Here is a 23,413-nt window from a genome sequence, read left to right on the forward strand (position 1 = left end):
ACAGCATCTTGATGACTTCAAGTGCACTGTGGCAAAGCAGATATGATCACACTTTAAAGTAAGATTGTTTACCTTATTCAATCCCAACATAGGTTCCTCTTTCAACATAGTGCCCACGTTGGGCAGTCACTTCATGGGCTCTACAAATGAAAGGCACACCGACACATCTGTGCGGTGTCCAGATCTCAGGAGTGACTCCTGTAGAGGAGACAGTGAGTCACAATAAGTGGAATGTGAAACTGCTTCTAGGTTCGAAAGATACAGCTTTCTATTTCCAATGTGTTTTGATAGGTAAGTGCTATCTCAGTGAGTCCTGGATGTTGCTGGGAGACACTTCAGGCATAATTAGGAGTGTAGACTGCAGTTCAAAGCTGACTATTGTTCATTTTTTCTGTTGCTGTGACAGATGGGCTTTGAGTCACAAAGACATTGCCAAGGTCTGTACTGTCTGTCCATAGATCTCCATAAGGCATTTGCTATATGACCATGAAGCTTTGAATGGTTGGACATCCATCTACCTACCTTCAAGGCTGCCTCTTGCCACATGATCCATGGCTACTGCTCAATGGAGAGAGAAGAACATTATGCCCTTGCAGTGAGTGAGATGGTTGTGTTTAAGAATGCTCTGAGGTGATAGATCTTATCCACACCTTAATCAGGCAACATGAGAACTTAAACTTCCTGGGTATGATGCAAAATGCACTTGTGTAGCAGGGAAGGAATGACAGTCTTGTGGGTGGAAAGATTTTTGATTCACAGGCTGGTTAAGTGTGTCTGGCAGGTTGGCTGCCGATAAACTGTGGTGAAAACTTGGCCTTCCTGTAATCGGTAGGGATGGGTCTTTTATCTTACACACATTTCTAAATGAATCACCCCTGTGCACAGATGTCCAGATACTGGCACTTACTGAACATATACGCTTTGTAAAGCCTCATTTATTGCATACCTTTAGTGGATTGAATTCTAGCAGCCTTTGAAAACCATAATATTAAATGTTATACAGGCCAGCAGGGAGAGGGAGGCACATACTATATGAGATAAGAGGTAGAGTTTACAAGGGTTCCTTTTCTCATGCTTAATTTTTTTGTTTACAGAAAACAAATTACTTGATCTGAAATTAAATTTGCATCTGCTTGATGGAACAGGGAAACCACTTTGTTTATATTTTCCAGATTAAAATAAGTGAAAGCTTTTTTGTTCATTTTGCTTTTTATATTTCAAAGACATGTACCTGATACAATTTAGGTAAACTTAGTTCTGAAATGTCATTTTGAAACAGGAAAGCCGAGCTCTGTAAGGAACCACTGTGGAGGCTAAAGGCCTTATCCTTTAGCTCTGATTTTATCAGATCTTTTCAAGCTATCTTGCTCCCAGCCTTCCAATAGGAGTTTATTAGGTTGGGCTAAAAATAGGTCTATACCAGACCTAGGAAGAACCTCCAAATTTGGAGTTTTGGAGTACAGTGCTGTATTTCTACTGCAGTCTGACACTGCAGAGGCAATGCTTCTAGCACAACCTTAGCTACTTTGTGTGGTACTACTGGGATGGTGCTGCCCTGCCTAGTTGCCAAGTTGCCATATCTGAAGAGGATATATAGAGGTATTGTGTATGTGTGCCTCCACATGGAGCTGTCTGGAATCTGATGATTCCTTTGCATTTGTCCCAAGCTGTGTTACAACCCACTAGGCTGTCTCCAGAAGTGGGTTTCCATAAACAGACTGTACATTTTTGACTCACTTTGACTTGTCTTTTTTTCCTTTTATAAGAAGAATGGTGGTAGAGGATATTGGTGAGGTGTTTTTTTTGGTAGCGATCAACTATCTTAAGTCAGAAAAGTGCATTGCATGAACAGGGCCCTCTGGCTTTATTGCTGTGTGATTGCTTGTGCATTGATCAGTGGTGTTTCTATTTGAAAGGTGCAGAACTCATTAAAATCATAGAGTGATTCAGATGGGGGGTGCAGGGAAGGGTGGCTCTGCAGGTCTTCTAGTCCAGCTCCTGCTCAGATCAGCTTTGAAGCTGGACCAAGCTGTGATGTTAGATCAAGTTGCTCAGGGCCTTGTCTAGTCAAGTTCTGAATGCCTCCAAGAGCAGAGATCCCCCAGCCTCCCTGGACCCCTGATGTAGCAGTTGATCACTTTATTTGTGAAGCACTTTTTTCCCCTCATTTATACCTTACCTTGGTACAGCTTGCGCGTCGTTGCCTGCCAACCAGGTTGATGCTTTTTAGTGAGACTTGATATACCTTTTTGTGATGATGAGTCATATGTGTAGGGGGATTATAGATAAGTGAAGTCAAATCATGCATCCCTGAGCTATTACTATTCCTGAACAGGGCCAGCAACTTCCAGTTTGAAGGCTGCACAGTGAAACTAAGATTCATTTTCTGCCCGTCTCCCTGTTTCATTAAATTCCTGGTCTCAGCAACAGATTCATTTTGGACTATTTACTGTTCTTGTTGCCATCTTTGTCACTGGAATGGGATATCAGCATGTTAATGCCTCATATAACCCGTGAATGATGGTAGAGCACTGTCGCTCTTTGACATTTTCAATGCTCTGTAATTTCATTATCTGGCCATTCTTCCCTTTCCCTGCAGAGCAGTGTGTCTGACATGGTGATTGCCACTTCTAATGTCTTTTTCTGCTACTACTTCCAAAGATTTTCCTCTGTCATTATGGGTGGTTCATCTTTCCCAAAAGAAAGGTAATTCTTCAGGTTGAGATGAACTTTCTTTTACATCCTCAAACTATATTTTTTTTTCTTGTGGCAGAAATAATCAATCACTGCTTCTTTGTGATTTTCATTGTGAAGGATTTTATGGTACCATGTTAGATATATAAGCATAACTCTTCACCGTAACATGATCACTTTCTGAGTGGAACAGCGGAGGTCTGATAAAGAACTGTTAGTTCTGCTCTTGTTCTTTCTACATCTTATTTCTTTGGGTGTTCCTGGTCTCTACCTGAAAATGGTAATACAAGCTAAACACTTGACAATTCTTATTGTGAAAATGTGTTTTGAAAAGTGTGTTTAAATAGCAGAAGGTTTAAAAAGTGTCTCCTCATGGAGCTAGGTTGCAGAGAGATGCCGTGTATCTGATGTGCCTTATTGCTCTCTGTGGTCCACTTCAGACAATTATCCTGGCATTTCTCAGATTCCTCACTACTGCAAGGATGGAGAACAGTGGCAGTGCCCTTGACTTTTCCTGTCCTCCTGTGGTACAAGATTTTTTTTGTGGGATTTTGGTTTTTTTTTGGCTATTGCAGCGAAGGTCTGAATTTTGTTCAGAGAAGTTAAGTGTCTTAAGATTTGCAGAGTGGGGACACATGAGGCTCTGTGAATTGTTTTAGACAAAATGTTGTCCCTCCTAGTTCTGCCTGACTATAATAATGTAACAAGGTCATGGAGCGAGTGTATGCAGGTGACTTGTTGAAATCTTCCTTGCTCAACTATTTGGCAAATGTCTCTGATATCAAAGATACTAGACATCAGGACTTGTTTTAGTGATGTCATTAGGGCACTCACTGAATGCTTATACTAAACAAGACAAATATGACCAATGTTAGCAACAATTCATTTAACAGCAGGGAATTTTGTAGTATGTTTAAGAGCGAGGATCAAGTGGCTGAAAATTCCAGAGGGTTTCTCATCCATGGGCATGTTAATTTTTACTAGAAATTTTAGAAGAGTGGTAGAAGCAAGTTCAGAAGAAACTTCTCTCAAGGAAATAAAGTTAGAAATGCAAAACCTAAGAAGCTTCATTTGCACGTGCTCTTTTCCTTTGCCCCTAGCTTGGAAAACTTCACAAAACTGTTACTGGGGTCATTACCCATCTGCTGGTAACTGTTGTTACAGTTTGAAAGGGCTTTTCATGGAATGCTTGGGGTTAAGGGGCACCTTCTCCTGAGTTTCAGCTCTGTTTTGTCATTTGGAAAATCATTTCACTTTTTTTTTTTTTTTTTCAAGTGAACGATAATATTTACTGATGTAACATGTACAGGCTGAAGGCCTTTAGTTTCATTACTTTGGGTCTGTTGAAGTTCTATTTAGTGTTAAATGTTTCTGTTTCTGCCCTTGCACATAAATTTCTCATGGAGGCATTACTGACTCTCCTGAGTACGAAGCAAGATGTCATTATGTTGGTTGCTGGATGGACTGTCATACCTGTAAGAATTTGGATTTAGCTTGGATTGTGGTATACTTGTTATGATTCCTATCTACACAAATCTCCTGATCCCCTCTCTCCCAAGCACATCTGAGTTCTTCTTGTACATGGATGAATTTGCTGTTAATTCAGAACTCTCCAATGGCCTGGTACAGTGCATGGAGATTTACTGAGTGCTGGAAATACAGCTCGGTATTTGTAGCCACGACTGATGCTGTTTGTGGCAAGGACATTTAACTAGACACAGCCTCATGGCAGAGCCCCTTCCCTCACACAGGACACAGTGAGATAATGTCCCTTGCACTGGAGCTGCCAGTACTTGGGCTGGTGGTGTTGCCACTTGTCCCCAGCAAGGTATAGCTGAAGTGGACATAGTGCACAGACATGTGATGCGGCTGTGCAGTGAGTTGGGAGATCTTATTTACTGAATTAATATTCAGAGTGAAATCCATATATGCATATGTGGCCAAAGGACTTCTGAGGTGGGAAGGAGGGTGTGTGTCTACACACCTGTGCAGGGAGCAAAGTGGACAAGAGCTGGCAACGACCAGCTGGGTGGAGGAGAGAACTGTTTGTGAAATCTGTTAACCAAAGGTCAGTCTCTATATGCTGTTGCTTTGTGTCAAAAAGTGACCAACTCTCCCCTCTCTTGACTGACTAGAGAGCAATCCAGAGGAGATCAGGCTCCTTGGACTGGCTTTAGCCTTTTTAAAGAGAGGAAACATTTAAATGCAATATCTAGAAAAAGCTTTATGAAACTGAGTTCTCAGCCACTGTGAGTAACCTTGCTAAAGAGGCTACCTTGCTTTACAACTTTAAATCTACCTTGGACAGAGTATTAGCAATTATCCCATAGGGAACAATCCAGTATTTTCTGGATGAGCTAATAGACCTCTTCCATCTCTAATTTCTATTGTGCTGTGAAGATGTGGATGATTGTTATTAAAGACCGTGAGAAGCAACTGATCAGCTCGTTGCCAAACTGCTATAATTCATGGGTGTTATACATGGGCTGCAGTTTGCTTAACATTGCAATCCATGTATTCTAAATCGTTTTCATAGTGCTTGGCCAATAAAATTACAGGTTTATTACGTTTGTGCGGATCTCTTGTTTAATCAAGAATTCCACATGTGCTGTGAATGCTAAGCTATTGCTCTAAAAATACCCCTTGTTCTCTTGATATAAGAGCATGTGAGTCAAGTTGGGTTTATTTTTTCTTTATATTGAAATGTAAATCCAGTATTCTTGGATGTGAAGGGCTCACAGCACCTTTAAGTACTAGCAATAGCTATTCAGGAGTGCTCTGTGCCATTCTGACTATAACATTGCTAATTTGAGGCATCTAAAACATCCTGAGTCGATGTTCTGTATTCTTTCTTGGAGTGAAAGTAACAAGGCAATGGAGCTTAAAAACATTATGTACCTGCATCTATAGTTAAAAACAGATATGCAGCTAGAAAGTTGTCTTTACGTGTGCGTTAAAAAAAAAAAAAAAAAAAAAAAAAAAGAGTATGTGAGATGTTTTGGGGATTAGAAGTTAAAGACTTTAAATGGAGATCTGAGTGTAATTTAGAAGTCACTCTCTGAAATCAGAAAAGTAGGAACTGAGACTGGGTTTGTTTTGTTGTTTTGTTTCAAGTCATCACTGGCTTCCAAGAGCTAGTGCTTTAAGAAAAACAAAATGCAAGAATCCATGAGGGATGACTTGAGCTCTTTGATGCAGTGGAGGACTGTGGTGCTCTGACAGGTTCAAGGCTGAACTGCTGATGCCTGTTTGCTTTAGCATCAATTTCCTAATGAGAGCTGCTCTGACTGCAGTAGTCTTGGGCCAGGTCTGTGGAGCTGTTGGAAACATTCTGCTGATGTAGTTACTGGAGACACCTGTACCAATTGCCTTTTGAAAGGCTGGAGTGGAGAGTTCCTTCATTATGCTGTGTTTGTAGATGTGAATTTACAACAGGTTACACTGTTCCAATAATGAGGTTTGCTGTCTGTCCTGCTTTACACGGGCCCAGAAAAATATTTCTGCTTTGGGAGGTGCCTTTATTAGAGGTAGTTTGTAGATGATCACCCTTGTGAAAGAACAGTCATGAAACAGCAAAGGTAAAAAGGGCCTTAGGATTTGTTCTTTGTGTCACAGCTACTTAAGACTTTCTGCTCACCTTTTCCTACCTGTGTATCTTGCCAGGTAAGACTAAGAACCTGTATAGAGTTGACAGCATGACACCATCAGCTTGAATCAGTCCTCTGGTTCACACTGTGCTTCAGGCTCTGGTAACAATTGGAACTCTAATCCTTTGCCAACTCAAGATTTACTAATGAAAAGCCTGTTGCTGTTTGTCTTGGAACTTTATTCACCTGTTGGAGTGGGTTCTTGTCATGATGAACTTCTTGCATAGTCACAAAGGCAGAACAGGAGACTGTTGGATCTAGCTTATATTATAGTCCTCTGTTTTGAAGGCTGTTGTGGTTATTAGAATTATTCCTAATCATGGGTTTGCACCCATCACATAAGGAAATTTGGAATGGGTGGTAGGTTTTTTCACTGGAGGATCACAGCACATAGAGAGAACTTGCATGGAACGTGTGGAGATGACCCAGCTTTACCTGAAGAAGAACTGGCAAGTTTATTCCCTAGTGCCCTGTTTAAGATTTTGTGGTCATATGTCATGCAAGAATGGGATTGAATTTCACCCGCAGATAAGCCTTGTCACCTCTCCCCCCTGTCCTTATTACAATCCAGAGACAACTAGAGACTATTGCTTTTCTCTAGTCTAGGCTCTAATAAAACAGGACAAGCTAGTGTGCCTGGCCCATCTCCAGCCCATGTTTTTGTTTCAGAGCAGGTGCCAGTCTTAGGTTTTGTTGCATAGTCATAACAGATTCTAGAGAGACTGTGTGGCAAGGCGTGATAAGGGGGTGGAAGAATGTCTGAAGTCCTTCCTACTCCTGTGAATTCATGACATTCATGAAGACAGGACCTTGTGATGTGACTGAGGGAGGGGAGAAAAGATTATTCTGATGGAAATCCAAGGCTCCTGAGATAATAAAGAGAAGAATGAAGCAATCTATCAGAGACCTTGCATAATGGCCATTACAAGTCTGGTTTGGTCAATTTGCATTCTTCTTTTGTCTCACTGCACAGCCATTCTCTGTTATATTCCTCAAGGGGCAGAAGGATTTTTGGAAGTTTCGAGAAACTTCTAGCTCTCAACTGACAATATACCAATGCAGAAACAGTCATTGAGACTATTTGTGTTGTTTAGAGCCATTTTGCAGTGCTGGGCAGTTTTTGATATCTCAGCGCGATGTGCAGGACAACCCTACAGCCAGTGCATGGGAAATAACCTGAAGGTCATCTGGAGACCCTGCAACAAAGCAGAGTATATTCATAGAATAGGAGGCTCGGTCTCCTCTCTCTTTTCTACCTCCAGGTTTTGAGTCCCAGATATTCTTGTGATGGTGAAGAGAGCCAGTGCAGGTGCTGGCAAGATCAAAGAACTGAGCTTTCTGTTTCAATCTTTCCTTTACCATGCAGGACTGAAAGGGATCTGTCTCTTGTGTTATAGCATCTCAAATCCTGATCTTAAAACCAGTCGCAGTTTAAATGTCAGTTAGCAGTCCCAGTTGTCATAACCATGATTCTTATGAGGAAGAATATGGACGGTGGCTTGAAATGACGACTATGCTTCAATTTCTCTGTTGGCTAGAGGGCCAGACTTTTTCAGGTCTGGACAAGGAATTTTCTAGGTCCTTAGGTAAGAGAAGGAGAGTGATCATAGAAGGTCAAACCTTCTGAAAGTTTTCTACTGCAGTGAAGGTTGCAGTACGGAGCAAGTAGATATTTTCATCTGACCAACTTCCCCTGGGACCCAACCAGCTCTAAAAGTCAATAGTGTTTTGGATTGCAGTGTTGATTTGCCTCTTTTATACAATCTATGTGCATAATGTTGACTCTGTACTTATGAATTTCCTGTCTTTTACAGCTTTTAAATTCTCAGCCATAATGTTGCATTAAAAGAGATTTGAATTCAAGTTCTCAGCTTTTTTTTTTTTTTTTTTTTAAGTAACAGAACACTTAAGTCTGTAAGAAAAATTGACCTTGACAGCTTTAACTGTGCTATTCCACAGCTCCCCATGTAGACATTAGCACAAGGTATTTCTAGAGTGGGAAAAAAATATATTTTCTTTCTTGCAGACCTCAAAAATAGATGAATGGATTTTTTTTCTTAATTTGCCCCCTTGTCCCCGTCCCGTCCCATCCTGTCTCCCCCCCCGCCTGCCGCCCTGTCTGCTTCCCTTGCAATATTGGGCTGACATCAAAAGTTGTGATTTTATTGTGGTTCCCGACACATTCCTTCGTCCTCCACCTGCCCAGCCTCGAAGGTGGTGCAAGGACTTCACAGGACAATTTTTTGGGGTAGAGATTTTTTTTTTTTTTTTCCTTCCTACAGGGGTGGATTTTAAGCAAATACTTTTTACCTGTCTTTAGGAAATACTTAGATGGGGAAAAATGTTCACTTTATACTATCTGTATCTTTCCTCCAAAGCTTTATTTCCTTGGCAGGCACAGCTCTGGTAACAGGCTGCTTTGGAAAATTCATTATCTGGCTTTAGTGACAAACTAGAGATCCGAATTTGGAGTTGAGGTCCATCTAATGCCTTTACTCTCAGGTCTTGTGTATATCCCAGAGCTAAGTCCATGGAATGTCACTACTGTAGCCTCTTGCTGCCTGGAGGAATCCTTAGCCTTAAGTTAGGTTCCTATGGTAGGGCATATTGGGGGCCTGCTCTTTCAGCTGACATGGAGAGAGGCATCCCATCACTGCCGTGAATTCACAGTTTTGAAGTCTTTATGTGGCCAAGCATGAAGGAGGAGAAACCACAGTGTGTTCCTTCTGTTAGACAGGTGGTACAGCACCTGCTCACATATCTGTTCCACTTGCCAGGAGGCTGCTTTATCTCTGGGTGAGGCTATTTGCAGGCTATTGTGATACAGATCATGTTTGTTCTTTCTTGCTGATGTAGCCGCAATCTGAAATAGTTAAAAGTCAGTTGGAGGTAGAGCTGAACCCCATGGCATCTGCCTATGGTGAACGTCCATCAACTGGCTCGTACAGTTATTTGGGTTATCGGGCAGAATCCAAAGGGCTCTGGCCCAGCGGTGCTTAGGGCTGCTCTCTGGAGGGGATGGTCTGCAAGCCTGGATGCCTCAGAAAGAAGGGAGAAGCTGAAACTTGAACTGTCCTGTGTTCTGTTGCACATCATAGAAGCTGTTGCTAGTGTCTTGCATGGGCCAGTTTGCTGTTATCATACCTGTTTCTCTGGACTCCATAGGAAGAACAGCAGTTGTTTTGTTTCAGTGCCCTTAGATTCAGGAGGATGTTATGTATGGCTGGCTCAGTGTGGTGGATGTACACAGAGGAATTATTCTCAGCCCAGTTTCTGGAAATACCTGGTGAGCCAGATTTCATGAAAGTCTGCTTGATTAGGCCTTTCAAAGGAAACAATATCAGGGCTCCAGGGATGTTTGGCATGTGCAAGGAGCTGTTCTGCACAGGAATAAATGAAGAAAGTTGCCCAAAGAGAGAGTGTTTTCATGGCAACAGATGAAAATAATTTTGCTTAACTACTTATTGATACAACACAAAGAATTAAAAAAAAAAAAAAAAAAAGGTAGCTATGTAGCTATGGCACAAGGAGTTCAGGCACTGTAGCGATGATGAAACATATGCACATGATGAATACAGAATAAAAATGAAAATAAATACAATAAAGATGATTAAAATCAGGAGCAAAGATTAATTCAGAGGAATACCAGTAGGAAAAGGAGCTGCTAGGGTAGAGTTTGACCTTACTGCAGCTGCGTCACTGAGTTTCAAAGTAGGTTTGGGCATCTGCAGATAGGAACTGCTGCATAAACATAGGTTCAAGGTCAGAAGAGTGCAGTCAGTTGGTCCAACCACGTTTTTATTACCTTAATATGTAAGTTAATCAGATCATTTAATCTTTGTTGAATCTATAATAATGTAAAATATATGTTAATTGGCTAGTTAGCACTCAAACTATTGCTTCTGACCTTTTGTCTGTGGAGAGCCCTGACTCTTCCCTGCTTGTCTCTTACCTCCAGCACTTTCTGATCCTGTATGTCCTGCTAAACTGACTGACCCAAGTTGTATGTGATAGTTACTCTTATATTTTAAACTATCACTTATATTTTTATCTTTCTGCAATGATTATCATATTTCACTTTCCCTACTATTTAGATATATTTATAAATACTCTACCTAGGCATATGTAAAGAATTATTATTTAATCATGGGTTTATACTAATGATGTTGGAATCCTTCAAGGTCAGGTAGAAAATGAGGGGGAAAAATCTAAGTACTGGACTTTTACAGCCACAGTAACCATAACAGAACAGTTTGTGCATTTTTGCCCTTTTTTTCCTCTGTGCCTACAGTTGTCACCTGGCTAACTGCAACAATCCTTGTTTCCCTGGGCTGTTGTGAGGAAGGGAATAAGCCAAACGCTAAGGAACTTGGATTTGTTGATAATAAGGATCCAGTAGCAGGAGTGGAAGGTCTTTTAACTGGCTGTTAAAAGCAGATGCAAGGGCTTGTCTCCTAACAGGTACATCCTTCCCTTTCATGGTGGCATCTGTGGACCTCCAACTTTTGGACTCGTTCCACTGGAGGGAGAAGGATGTTTTCTCAGAGAAATATTGTTCAAAATTGGACAATATTGTCTCAGAATAAAATTGCCATCACAAATTAGTCTCCCTGCAGGTGGACGAGCTGGCACCAATGCTGGGAATAGAGTGGAGAGGCTCTGATGTCCTTCCCGGTTCTGAGTGCCAGGCCAGTGACAGGACTGCTGTGCTGATGCGGTGGCTCCTCCAGCACCCGTGTCCTGCTGTCATGTTGAAGGCAAGGCTCTGTGTTTTGCGGAGCACAACAGGTGTGTGTTTTTGTGGCATGGCAGCTAATTCCCTGCTGCTATTCTCCTGAACTAGCAGTGGGGCATTTTCACATTAATCTTTGGGTCATAGACATGAGGCTGGAAAGGACTTCAACAAATTATTCAGTCCATCTCCTGTCACTGGGATGAGAAGGAATCTTTTGCCCATGCTCTGTTCAGTGCCATTATTTGAGTTTCTAATTGGAATCTGAGGAAGATCAATAATATTTTTGTATATATATGTACATACGCAGGGGAGAGGAGAAAGTGTGTGTGTGTGAGAGGAGTGATAGTTCAATAGTAGGGCCTTGAATCTGAAATGAAAGAAGAATAAGCATCCTGAATTTTCTTGAAAAATCAGCTTGTAGGACCCTTTTTTTCCTCTTGCTTTCAGAAATGCCTTAGACACACAATTCCCCACATAATTTAGTTTCCTTTATGGAACCAGTCAGTTTTGCCTTCAGTCCTCAAGGAAAACCCTCACCTGTCATGGCAGTTTACAACATCTCAAAGGGCTGCTCTGTCTTACCTTCTGTCAACCTTATTTATTTATTTTTAATTGAGAACTGTCACCTGGAGTTCAAGTCATTTCTTCTTTTCAGGTCCCCATGTCAGAAGCTTTAAATTGCCCTTTAGCAGGTATACGACTCCACAAAGTTAAATTGCTGTGCAAAATCTGCTGGTTTGCAGATGGTATCAGAAGATAATTGAAACAAAAATGGAGCCAGACAAGTAGCTGGGGCCTTTTATTTTCTTCCTGAACTTAGGTAAAGATGTGCACACAGCAACTTTAAAAAGAAGATGAGGGGGAAAAAAAAATTAAATTTCCCAAGTCTTTGGTGGAGGCTTCTTAGCAAAGGGGAAGAATTGGGATATATGATCCAGCATTGGTTGCTGAATCAATAAAAATAAATTGTGAGTTCTTTGCTATCACCTCTCATAATGTATGACAGGGGACCCTTAAATCATATCACTACCTGCCAGGAGAGATTGTATTTATGTTTAACTGAGTTACACAGAGATAAAGCTCAGGCTTCTGTTATTTTAAGCAATCTAGATGTCTTTTCTGGTGGGGATGTGTGTTTATGTGCAGCAAGGCCATCCTGAGGAGCTGGGCAGGATGCTGTGGAGCACAGCTGTGCCTTGTTGGGGGTGGGTCAGATAAACTGAGATTTTTTCTGTCTCTGGCTTCTCTGACTACTATTAGTGGAAAGCTGCTGACAGTAGTGGTGTGTTCCCCCTCTGCTTCAGTGTGTTTATTGCTAATGGTCTGGAATTCTACTTAAATGTCTCCTGTGTTTTATTGCTGTCCTTAAAAAGGTGACTGATTCACCACACCTTTCCCACACACTCTCTCCTGATGCCATGTTCTAATAGCTCTAATAATACTTAGCTTTTATGAAGCGATTTCTCCCCCGTCCCAAAAAGGATTAAGGCTTTCTTATCTGACCTGGTACTGCAGCCTCTGGGACAGAATCCAAGTGCTCTTAGGGGCTGATAACCTTCCTGGAGGCCATTCTTTTATTTCTTTAGGAATGAGATGTTAAGAATGCGTTTGTAATTTTTTCTCTGTGTGTGCACTAAAGGCAAGCACATAGGTATACAGGAGGTATGTTTGCTGAAACTGAAGCAACATTTACCTTTTCATTTTTTTCCTATTTCCTTGGAAAAAATGTTCTGTGAGTGATATTGTCCAATTTTTAATGTGTAGTGGAGATGGAAGAGCAATATGGGTGACTTGCAGATGCTGTACAGCTAGTGGCAATGAATACCTCGCATTTAGGTGATAATTGAAATCTATGGCTTGAGGGGATGAGAAGCTGACTCCTTTTCCCATGTTGTGTAAAACATTATGGTCAGATTCCTCTGAGTCCTGGAAGCACTAGTCCTTGCTTTGGTGGTGGTGTTATTCAGGTGCATTCACAACCATGTAATTGACTAGTATGTGCAAAGCACCTCTGAACGTTTCCTAAATCACAGTCCCAGCACCAAAATGTTTAAAACCAAAAGCATGAGAGACCCTGTCAGGCTCAATTCAAAATCTTTTCTAGATTTGTGTGAGCCAGAAAGGTAAATCCATTACACTGGAAGAGGTGTCTGTCTCAGTGTTGATGCCAACAGGTGCTTTTTCTCTGACAGGCTGGGCTTGTCCTTTAGTTTCCAAGCAGTGAATGAACACACAAGAATCCTGCCCTGTTCTTGCTGGTAGCAGCCTGGCAAGAGCAAGTTGGGCTTTCCCGAGCTGGCTGCTTCTGCAAAGCACTGTAGTGGTTTTGGTTTCTTCTATTTTTTCCACCTCAGATTCTCTTTGTTCACTGCAAGCCCTTTAAACGGGAATTTCAAACTGCTGCTTAGATCTCGAGGGCTCTTTTGTGAAGATAATGTGATCTGTCTCCAGTGTCCCAGGGGAATCCATGGGAAGACTCTGGCTCCTGCTTATTCTGCTGCCTCTGATTTGCATTGAAAGGAAGGAGCACAGGGGACAGAAGGAGCATACTGTGGCAGTTTTCATACTGGAAATTGAAAAGCAACACAGGCAAAGGAGGATTAAAGGAGAATATCTTTCTTTTAGTTACTGGTTCTTGTTTTGAAGACCAGTTTGACAGTCTCAGCTGTTTGAGATCACAAGTTCACTGGAACATGTTTTGCTTTGGTGTGTGATCTTGGGACTTGTCTCTTTCTATTTCAGAGGGTTCTCTTGCCTGCAGTGCCTGAAGCCACCCACAGATTGTTTTAATCTCTCTAGAGATTAAAAAAAAAAAGTCATTTGTTGCTGCTTAAATTGGCATCACTTTACTGGTGCAAATGTGTCACTCTGACTTTCAGTGAGCAGGATTTGGTGCATGTTTGTTAGTACCTCTGATTTTCTTCTTGTATTTTAGTTTGTGCTATTCCTTAACAGCTAGTAAGTATCTGAAGATACATTTTCTTCAGCTACATGCACCAGGCAGGGGAAAAGAAGGTAGATTGGTATTTAAAGTGTATGTGTTCTCTTTTTTGCTAATTGTTCTGTTATTGTGGGTGAACTTGTATGGGTGCTTTGTCTTCCGAGTGATGTTTCTTAGCTTGAATTAATTAAATGTATTGAAGTGGATTATTTCAGCTATGTTAATTTTCTGGATAGAGACTCTTTTGGAATAAAGTGGTCTTGATTTTTTGTGATGTATTTGCAAAGTGAATGGAACCAAACTCTTAAAAGTTGATTTGGATTCTTTTTCCCAAGCTTTCCTATGTAGAGAAACACTTAATCTCTCCCTGTCTCTGGTTCCTCATCCGTAAAACGAAGGTGACGTTACTTGCCTTGTTTCACAGTGCAGAGTCTGTTAACATCTGTGGAATATAAATTCCTCACCTGGGAGCTTTGTAATAATGCTATATACTTCTCACAACTGGAGATGACACTCTTGAGTACTGGCAACTGCACTTAGACCTCTAGGGTAAATGAGGATGGTGATGTTGGGTAGTGTGATCACATGCATTTATGTGTTTTTGAGGGCGTATTTGTGCAAAGTGGTTTTGGTGGGACTAGGGCTATGTAGTGATTATTTCTGAGATCCACTGTACCTTGGTCTAGGAAAATAGTACTGGAATGAAGTTACTTTGCTTCCCAGCAACCTGTGTCATGCTATGTTTTGAATTTTCAGCTAAACCAGCGCTGGTAACACAGCAGTGTTTTAGGTGTGGCTGCACAGTGCCTGCACGGTGTCAAGGATTACTCTCTTTCTCACTTTGTCCACCCCAGGAATAGGTGAGGGGCAGTCAAGGGCTGGGGAGGGGGTACAGCTAGAACAGCTGACCCAAATTGGCCAAAGAGGTGTTGCCTCCCACGTAATATGATCCTCTGCAGTAATAACTAAACTGTCTGGAATTATAAGTTTCCCTCACTTTTCCTACAAACTTTCCTCACCTTTTCTGGTTCTCTCCCCCATCCCCTTTGTGTGGGCAGAGTGAGTGTCTGGGTAGGTGCTTAGCTGCTGGCTGGGGTCAACCCACCGCACGCTGAAGCACAAATGTATGTGGAGCATGTAAATGAGCTGCTGCCCACTTTCTGAACATTTATGTGGGACAAATTGGGCTGATAATGGTGGCTTTTGCCTGAGTTAGCTTTGAATCCAGAGATTACATAAACCATAGAATCATTTTGGTTGGAAGAGACCCTCAGGATCATTGAGTCTGACCATAACCTAACTCTAGCACTAGACCATGTCCCTAAGAGCCTCGTCTAAATGCTTTTTAAACACCTTCAGGGATGGTGACTCCACCGCTTCCTTGGGCAGCCTGTTACAATGCCTGACAACCCTTTCCGTGAAGAATTTTTTCCTAATATCCAATTTAAACCTCTCCGGGTGCAACCTGAGGCCATTTCCTCTTGTCCTATCACTTGCTACTTGAGAGAAGAGGCAGAACTTAGCTTAGCAAATTCGTCACCCTGAATAGCTTCATGAGTTCAATCAGGTCATCTTTAATTATTAATTTTGTGCCTTAAAAAACCCCACCATCAAAACCCAAACCAAACAAATAAAAAAACCCAACCAAAACCAAACAAACAAAACAACCCAACCAAAACCAAACAATTAAAAACCTCCTCCCTCCCACCACCCCCAAGCTCCAAACAAACAAATCCCCAAAATAAAAAGAAGGAAACAACCATGGACCTCCATGGAGCAGCGCTGCTGGCTTTTAAGGTCTCTGAGAATTTTAAGCCAATTTGCTTTCAGCTGTGAGCAATTTACTCATACTGGTCATACTGTGGTTGTTCACATTTTAAATGTACTTGTTGGGTGGTGGTGTTCTCACATGAATTGGGGAAAGTCAGATGAAAATTGCAGACAAGCTCCCTGTGGCTGTTGTGTGTTGGGGGGAGAAAAGGTTGCAAACATCATGGAAATAGGTCTGTGGGCAAGAAACGGAGACCCCAGTGTGCCAGAGCAAGCAGGCAGCGAGCTCTCATTTTTCACATGTAAATCTATCTATGGTCTCTTTGTCGCAGTGCCCAGTGCTCATCCCTTGCTCGTTATTAATTACACTCTGTAAATACGTGGACAGGGCTACTGATGAGCTGTGCTAGTGTCTGTGCTGATATAGCAGGATGACTTAGAGAGGAGATGAATCTCATGAAGTGGATTAGTGCTGGCCTTTCAGATGTCTACTTGAAATGATCACCTGTTCTCTCTGACTGCTGTGCTCTTCTCTCACCTGTCTCTGTTATGAGCATCGCCTGATACAGGAACATGACTACCTTTGATGTGGCATGTCTTAGTTGTCCTGAAGGTCATTGTCAACCTGCTGAAGGAACTGCAATGCTTTTACACTCTCATTTGTGGGAAACTGAGTTATAAATTCTACTGTGGGGTATATGCAAAGCACTTTGCCAGTTTAGAATTGGCAGGATCTAGAAGAGGGTTTAATGAACGAAAGTAATTTTCCTTCATAGTAAAATTTTATGGGCATCAAAATTCTTACACCACTGAATACTCTGAAGAGCTGCTGAGCACTTCTATGATTTATGGGCTCAGAGATTCATAATAATTGCCTGAACAATAGAGATCTCTTCAGGCGTGTGTTTTCAGTGTGGAATTAAACTTGGGCTACTGTTTCTGGTGATACTTTTTTATTGCTTCTATGCCAGCAAAGTTACGTCAAAACTGAAGGCTGCTGGATTGGGCAGTCTTGGAGACCTGCTGGCCTTGCTTTAGAGAAGCAGTCCATCATATTATATCTGGATTTAGTGGTTCAGTATATTCTACAGTGAGATGGCAGGATTTCTTGTTGCTGGAGACTCTTAATCTGTGTTGTAGTATAAGCCACTGAAGATAAAGAATTATCAGGAGCTGGCATTTTTGTCATGCAAACCTTATAGCAGGGTATTCAGCAGGCAGAATAGTTCCTGAAAAAACAAACAAACAAACAAACAACATACTGACTGTGGTGAGGCATGTGTGTAAAATAAAGTGCATAAGGAAATTGTTGCAGGACTGGAACATCACTTGTTACCAAAGGAAAAAAAAATCTGATTATCTTTTCTCCATCCCCACTTCTGTCTAGAAAACCAAAACAGTTTATTGAATTTTTTCAGGTCATTTAGTTTTGTGTAAGCTCAACTTGAAATTGCATTTTCCAGAGGGTTTGTATTGCCTTAAGGGAGCTGTAATTCAGCCTGGCCTATTTCCCCGCTCTGTTCTGCAGGCTATTTCTGCCTTTCTTCATTCTCAACCAGCTGAGTGGTTTGGCCTCCTGAGGGACACCTGTCCTGTGGTGTCCAGGGAAGCGCAGTGTGGCTGTGTGGAGCCTGGCCAGGGGAGACAGGGGCGACTTCACATCTGAGCTGTATTCCTTAGGGTGAGCAGTATGACCCCAGAGAAAATTGCAGATCGGCATTAGAAGACTTGAAATTATTTTTGGGAAGATTAGTTTGATGAATAGAAAGAGTTTAATTTGATGCTCTAAGGGTGTTTCCTCTATTTTTATTAAAGAATACCTAAATGTATGTTTTTGCTGTTTCTGAATCAATATCCTTCTAAATTTTTTTTTTTTTTTTTTTTTTTTTGCTTTTATATCTTCTCCCCAGAGCAAAATGTTTTCATATTAATTTAGGTTGAAGAGTGGGCATTTTCTGTGGGGTGGCAGTTTTATATTCCCCCCAGTTCAGGGGAAGAAAATGTTTATTTTTGTTTTGAAATAATACATTAAATGTAAAATCTCCGATTTTCAATTGAACTCAGCTTTTAAAATGAAAACTGTCAAGATTTTCATGCAAAATTACTCTGGCACAGAAAAGCCACAGTTGTTTGTTAGTGTTGACAAAAACAAGCTAAGCTTCTTCAACTACAAAGTAGAAATTGGAATCAAATGTCTCAGCTTGAATCAATGAGGGTTTTACTTTTTTCATTTTCTTTTTTCTTCTGTCAGAATTCAGTTTTGGAAATTATGTCCAATTTTCCTTACATTTTGTTCCATTATTTTTCAACTAAAGCATTCAAATAACAGGATGTCTTAGAAAATCTGGTTCTTGCCCACGTCTGCCCTTGATATTCCTGCTTCTGGTTTCTTCTTAGCACGTTTGGGGCAACATGATGGGAAGGCCTCAGAATAGCCCCTTGAAATGCTTTGAAGTTTCCTGTGCAAAGCTGTGTCCAAAGCACTCCATGAAAACAACTCAGGAGCCAGCTGTGCCTTTCAGGCTTTGATTTGTGTTTTAACCATATGTGACACGTCCTTAGTACTTACATTTGCTCCACGGCCTCACGAGGCGGCGTTGTGGGGAATGTGTGTTCGCAGCTTTTCTTGGGAAGGTTGTGTGTTCAACCTCTCCAATCCTCTCTGATTTTCAAGCTCCCAAATCATTGGAAGAGTTGCCTTTAGTGAATCTGGAATGTCTTGTGTCAAAAGCAAGTGGGGAAAGGGTGGAGGCCACCTAGGGTTGTGGTACAAGAGTGTTGCCTGGCCTGGGCATGCATGATTTTAGGGACAGGTTGCTGTAGGTGACTGTACTGGGTATTACCACTGCCTCAGGCATCTCCTGCATTTTTCTGGGACCCTCTGTGAGATTTAACTGCAAAGGGATGCTCATGTTTTTCCTTTTCATGCATTAACAACAGGCAGAGCTGGATTTTTGTTTAGCCATCCTGGTGAAAATCCATACTAAACACTGTGCTTTTACTTTGGATTTATACCCAGGAGCTAAGTAAGATTCAACTCACTCCTGTAAAGCTGGTGTTAGCCTGGAGTTTGGAGGGTTTATTACAGATAAGTGACATTCTTCAGAAATGTAGAACATAAGAGATCTGGGGAAAGACACATAAAAAGCTGGGAGAGTACAGGTGTTGCCTTCAGTTGTAATTGTAGTTTAAGGTAGAATTATTCTGTTGAAATTTGACCAGGGCACAGAGATTTTGTTATGTTTAGAGTTGGATCCAGAATCCGGTGAACTCACCAGAAGTCATCCTCCTGTCTTCAGTGTGATCAGGCTCTGAAATTGGAAAACTTACTTTGTGAAAGCTCACCATAGTTGTGAGCAATAAGAAAGGTATCATTTCTGGCAGGGCAGAGCTTATACTGTGGTACATGGCTTCCTAGAGACTCTTGAAGAGGGGTCCTGTCCAAGCTCCTGTGGGAACAAATATAGGGAACATCCTAAAAATGTCACTCTCATCAGGTTTTATCTGGGAGCAGACTGCACTGCTTCCCTCAGCTGCTGTCAGGGGAGGAGGTGTCCAAACCCTGGTTGCCGCAACTTGCAGCCGGCATATCCCTGTTTTTATGGGAGGGTGTGTGCAGGGTTTAAGTTGCAATAAAAACCATATTGTCCTTATTTCCCCACTGCACAGCATTGGTTTAGGCTGACATGAGCTCGCATACGTTGACTCAAATCTGCCTGGCAGGTTTCTTTTCATACCCTGCTGGAAGCAGCTCGGCTTTTATCTTCCTCCTAAAGGTATCTGCGTGGGGAAATAAAAGGACAAAATGCAATCAAGGAGGGGGAAAGTGAATCCAGTAGAGAGAGGGATGCTCAGAGCATCTATTCTTAAGCCATTAAGTTGGGCACTGACTGCATAGTCACGTATCAAGGTCCCTTACAATTTGAACAGGTTTCTTCCCGATATTATGCTGGCAGTTACCAACTGCTGCAGCTGTTGTGATATTGATTAATCCTTTGGCATTTTTCTGCAAAGCTTTAAACTCCTCACCCAGCAGCCGTTCAGCTGGGAAACCCAAATGAGAGGTGTGGTGGGTCCCACTGCTGTGGGAGGAGGGAGACATGGCTTTCATAGTAGAAAAGATCCTTGTCACATAGGAAAACATTAACGAAGCCAAACCTTTGGTTTATATCTCTCATTTGGACCTATCTTTTAGCCAAACTGTGAAGTATTTCTTAACAAACCAAACCAAAGAATTAAGTAAAAATTTCCCTACATGCTTTCACAGCCCAAACAGATGCAAGGGAAACTACGTTATTCTTGAATCCTGCAAGAGGAAACAATGCTGAGATTTTGAAATGAAGCAATACCAAAACGAAGAGCTGCCCCAGTGCTCTTCTTGAGGCTGGTCCCATAGAATCTAAGGGAATGAACTGTGTGACATTAGTTACGCTAAAAACACAAGGAGCAGATACTCACATCTCTAAACTTCCACTGAGGAGCCTCTGTTCTTTCAGCAGAAGTTCCCACTGGAGCCCAGGACCTTGCACAGGGGCTCACAGGCTATCGGGGTACACAGCTGCCTTTCTGGGAGAGAAAGGCATCACACAATGTAGCCGCTAACTAGGTAACATTTACCTGTGAAATCCATGGTCAGAGCACCAAAGTTTTCAGAGGGCAGTAATATTCCCCTGTTGTCCTCCATGTACTTCTTAACTCCCCCCTTCTCCTACCTCAGTTTTGCGTGGACAGGACCGAGAGTGTTCATGGCTCACCAGGTAGCCATTCAGTGCGTCCTGAAGGCTCTGACTCTCCTTGACCACTAAAGATACAGCTGAAGTTTTGTTTTGCACTGTGTTTAAGCTGGATGTCATGCTCTGTGTCCCTCTGTTTTACCACAGCAGAAAGGCGATAGCATGTGGAAATTCCCATGCTTCATGTCAGTGACAGCAGAGAGAGACGAGGGAAGCTCGTTCTGGATGAAATGACTGTTTTGCTGGATGGAGTTATTCATAATCAAACTTGTCTATTCTTGCATGGAGACTCACCAGTTTGTGGCAGCACTTTGAGAAACAGAAGAAGACAACTGATTTCTGATTGGGCTGTTGAATTTAACAGGGGTGTGTCTGATTCCCATCCCTGACGTTGAATAACCATAGTTGTAGTGTTGGTTGTAGTGTAGTTGTAGAGAGGGCAGCTAACAATGTTTGATTAATTTCTGTTGTCATGTTTTATTTCAAATACAAAACATTTTGAGGTTAAAATAAATATTACTGGTTACATGATGCATTAAGCTAATGTTTTTTTTTAACTTGCTTGATCCTATAATACAACAATTTTAATGGATAAATGCTAAGCTCTTTGGCTGATTTCAGATGCCTTGTGTATTGTTACACAGCCTAAAGGAAAACTTTTTTTCTCTTTCTTTTCCCTTTCTCTTCCTCCCTCCCTTACCCCTCCATAGGTTATTCTCATTCTGACAAAGCTTTACGACTTCAACTTGGGGAGTGTTACGGAGAGCTCGCTGTGGAGGTAAGTGGGTTGTAGAAATCACAGCAACTGCATGGAGGGGTGGTAAAACTGGAGGCTGAGCAAGGGAGGTGTCTGAGTTGATCGGGGAGGAGTCGGGAGGGAACCCGAGATAACTGGAGTTGCTTTTTGGAAAAGGGAGACATGGTTAAGAACACATTGCTTTAATGAAATGGGGCTTGCAAAGAAGAAGGTTCTTGTTGTAAGGGTGTTTCCCTGGCACACAGAGGAGCTTGCTTTCATTCTTGCCTTTGAGTGTCCTTAGACAAGTCTCTTAATTCCTTGGAGTCTCTGCTGTGAGGCTGGCAATGAGAACAGTCTCTATAGATGGTATGTACTTGCTGTAACAGTGTCTAAGATGGTATCACATAGTGTTGTACACCATCTTAACTGAGCTTAGCTATGTTCTTCAGCCCTTTGAGCTGAGATGATCATCTTGGCAGTGAATCTGTGTTGCCTTGGGCTGTATAAACAATAACCACTAAAGGACTAGAGAGATCACAGAGAGATGCTGGTGTCTTTTCTTACCATCCCACCTGTGGCATGGAAATACCTTTAACAGAATTGTTATGAGGTGTTTTTTACCATAAGGACAAAAAAAAAAGGCAGCCAGGGGCTGGGGAAGAGCAAGTGCCTTGTGTCAGATTTGTCTGGTATGTGACAGCTACTGCTTAAGCTGATAGTTGGTGGAACTGTCAATGCATTGTAGTGGTTGCTCCAGGTGTGAGCAGGTTCTTGGCAGATGGTCTCTTGTTCTTTCTTTCTAGCTAATTTAAAAGCCTCTGTTTGGAGCAGACTTCGGGCATGTGCTGCAGGTTTATTCCCAGTAATGTATTTAAGGGTTAATTGTTCAGTAGAGCTCTTGAAACTTCTCAACTTGCACAGTACATCCAAAGCCTAATTGCACTGTACCATGGTAATCTGCAAAAGTATAAATAACCACGTAGCGAAGAACAGAGAACACAGTCATTTCCACTTATCCTGGTACTTTTTAAGGTATTTAAGTCTTAAAAGACTTGTGCCTCTTTACCTAACAAGTACAAATGGCACTGTGATTATGCTTTAAATGTTTATTGCCAAACAGTCTGCTCTGCATAAATAATGAAACAAGCAGGCAAATCCTGTCCTGATACTGAACTCACAGCATTACCTGAGCTCTGCAAAATAGTAACAGCAACATCCCTTTTGGAGTTTTCCCAGAGTGGTGGAAATGCAGTTCATCATCAGTACAACTGAATGCATCCAGTACTCAGCCAGCTGGGGAAACACACTTACTTGTGTTTCAGTGTGTTCTGGGACACTTCTGTATCTTTTCTGCTGTGAAATAGGGGTCAGTGTAGGGCATAGAAACTCAGAAAAGTTGAGAAGTCAGAACCTCCTGAGTTATCTTTCTAGGTCTGGGACGAAAGCTCAGGGTGAGAACTGGGAGGTAGAGGTCCTGGGTACTCCTGGGTTCTAAACATTAGTTTCCCACCTGGAAAATTCAGGATTAAGCCATGTTGTACTTCAGTGTGGAGTGTGGAATCTTAGAAAACAGCTAAGAGTTTCTTTGAAAAGGACATTGTAGAAATGCAAATAGATACTGAGCGTAAGCAGTAAGCCAAGAAAAAGACTGCTTTTCTCAAGATTTTCTGTTCTATTTGCACATTAAGGCCTCTGAATCTTTGCATTATTTAAATCAGTACTTTTCAATATTTTCTTTTATGTTTTGAGACCCTGAAAATTTCAAAAGAAGGAACTGTCTTTTCCAGAGTGAATTTAAGCCTTCTGGCAGTAGGTTTGCTTTCCTTAGTTACTTTTTGTAGACTCCTTCAAAGCCATCTTTTGAGCCCTGGAACTGGTGGGTCACAAACTGAATGCAACTATCAAGTAATTATCAGAAGAAGGTCTGGACATTTCCAGGTGTGGTTTTTTTTTTAACTCTTCCTGTTTTCTTGGATTATGACGCATCCTTTCTGCTAACGGGGAGTCCTGCCCATCTGAGTATAATATCTGTTCTGAACGCTTGGCAAACACAGTTGCTTCTACAAGAGAGGAGTGGCTTTTGCGGCAGAGAGCAGTGAATCGCACAGCCATGCTTGAAAGGATGCTAAGATAGAGCAGAGTGCAATCCAATCT

At 41.7% G+C, this 23,413-nt stretch overlaps 1 protein-coding gene across 1 annotated transcript in view; it reads left to right on the forward strand.

The window, feature by feature from the left end:
- The window catches only part of SORCS3 (sortilin related VPS10 domain containing receptor 3), a gene marked incomplete at its 3' end in the record, with an annotated part of 289,707 nt that overhangs the window by 69,136 nt on the left and 197,158 nt on the right, over positions 1-23,413 (forward strand). Inside the window, exon 2 of the mRNA XM_080347514.1 lies at positions 21,231-21,298. Coding sequence (XP_080203640.1) covers positions 21,231-21,298 — 68 coding nt within the window. The remainder of the gene's footprint in view (positions 1-21,230; positions 21,299-23,413) is intronic.

This window comes from Nesoenas mayeri, assembly GCF_963082525.1.
Source record: "Nesoenas mayeri genome assembly, chromosome: 7".
Taxonomy (NCBI): Eukaryota; Metazoa; Chordata; class Aves; order Columbiformes; family Columbidae; genus Nesoenas; species Nesoenas mayeri.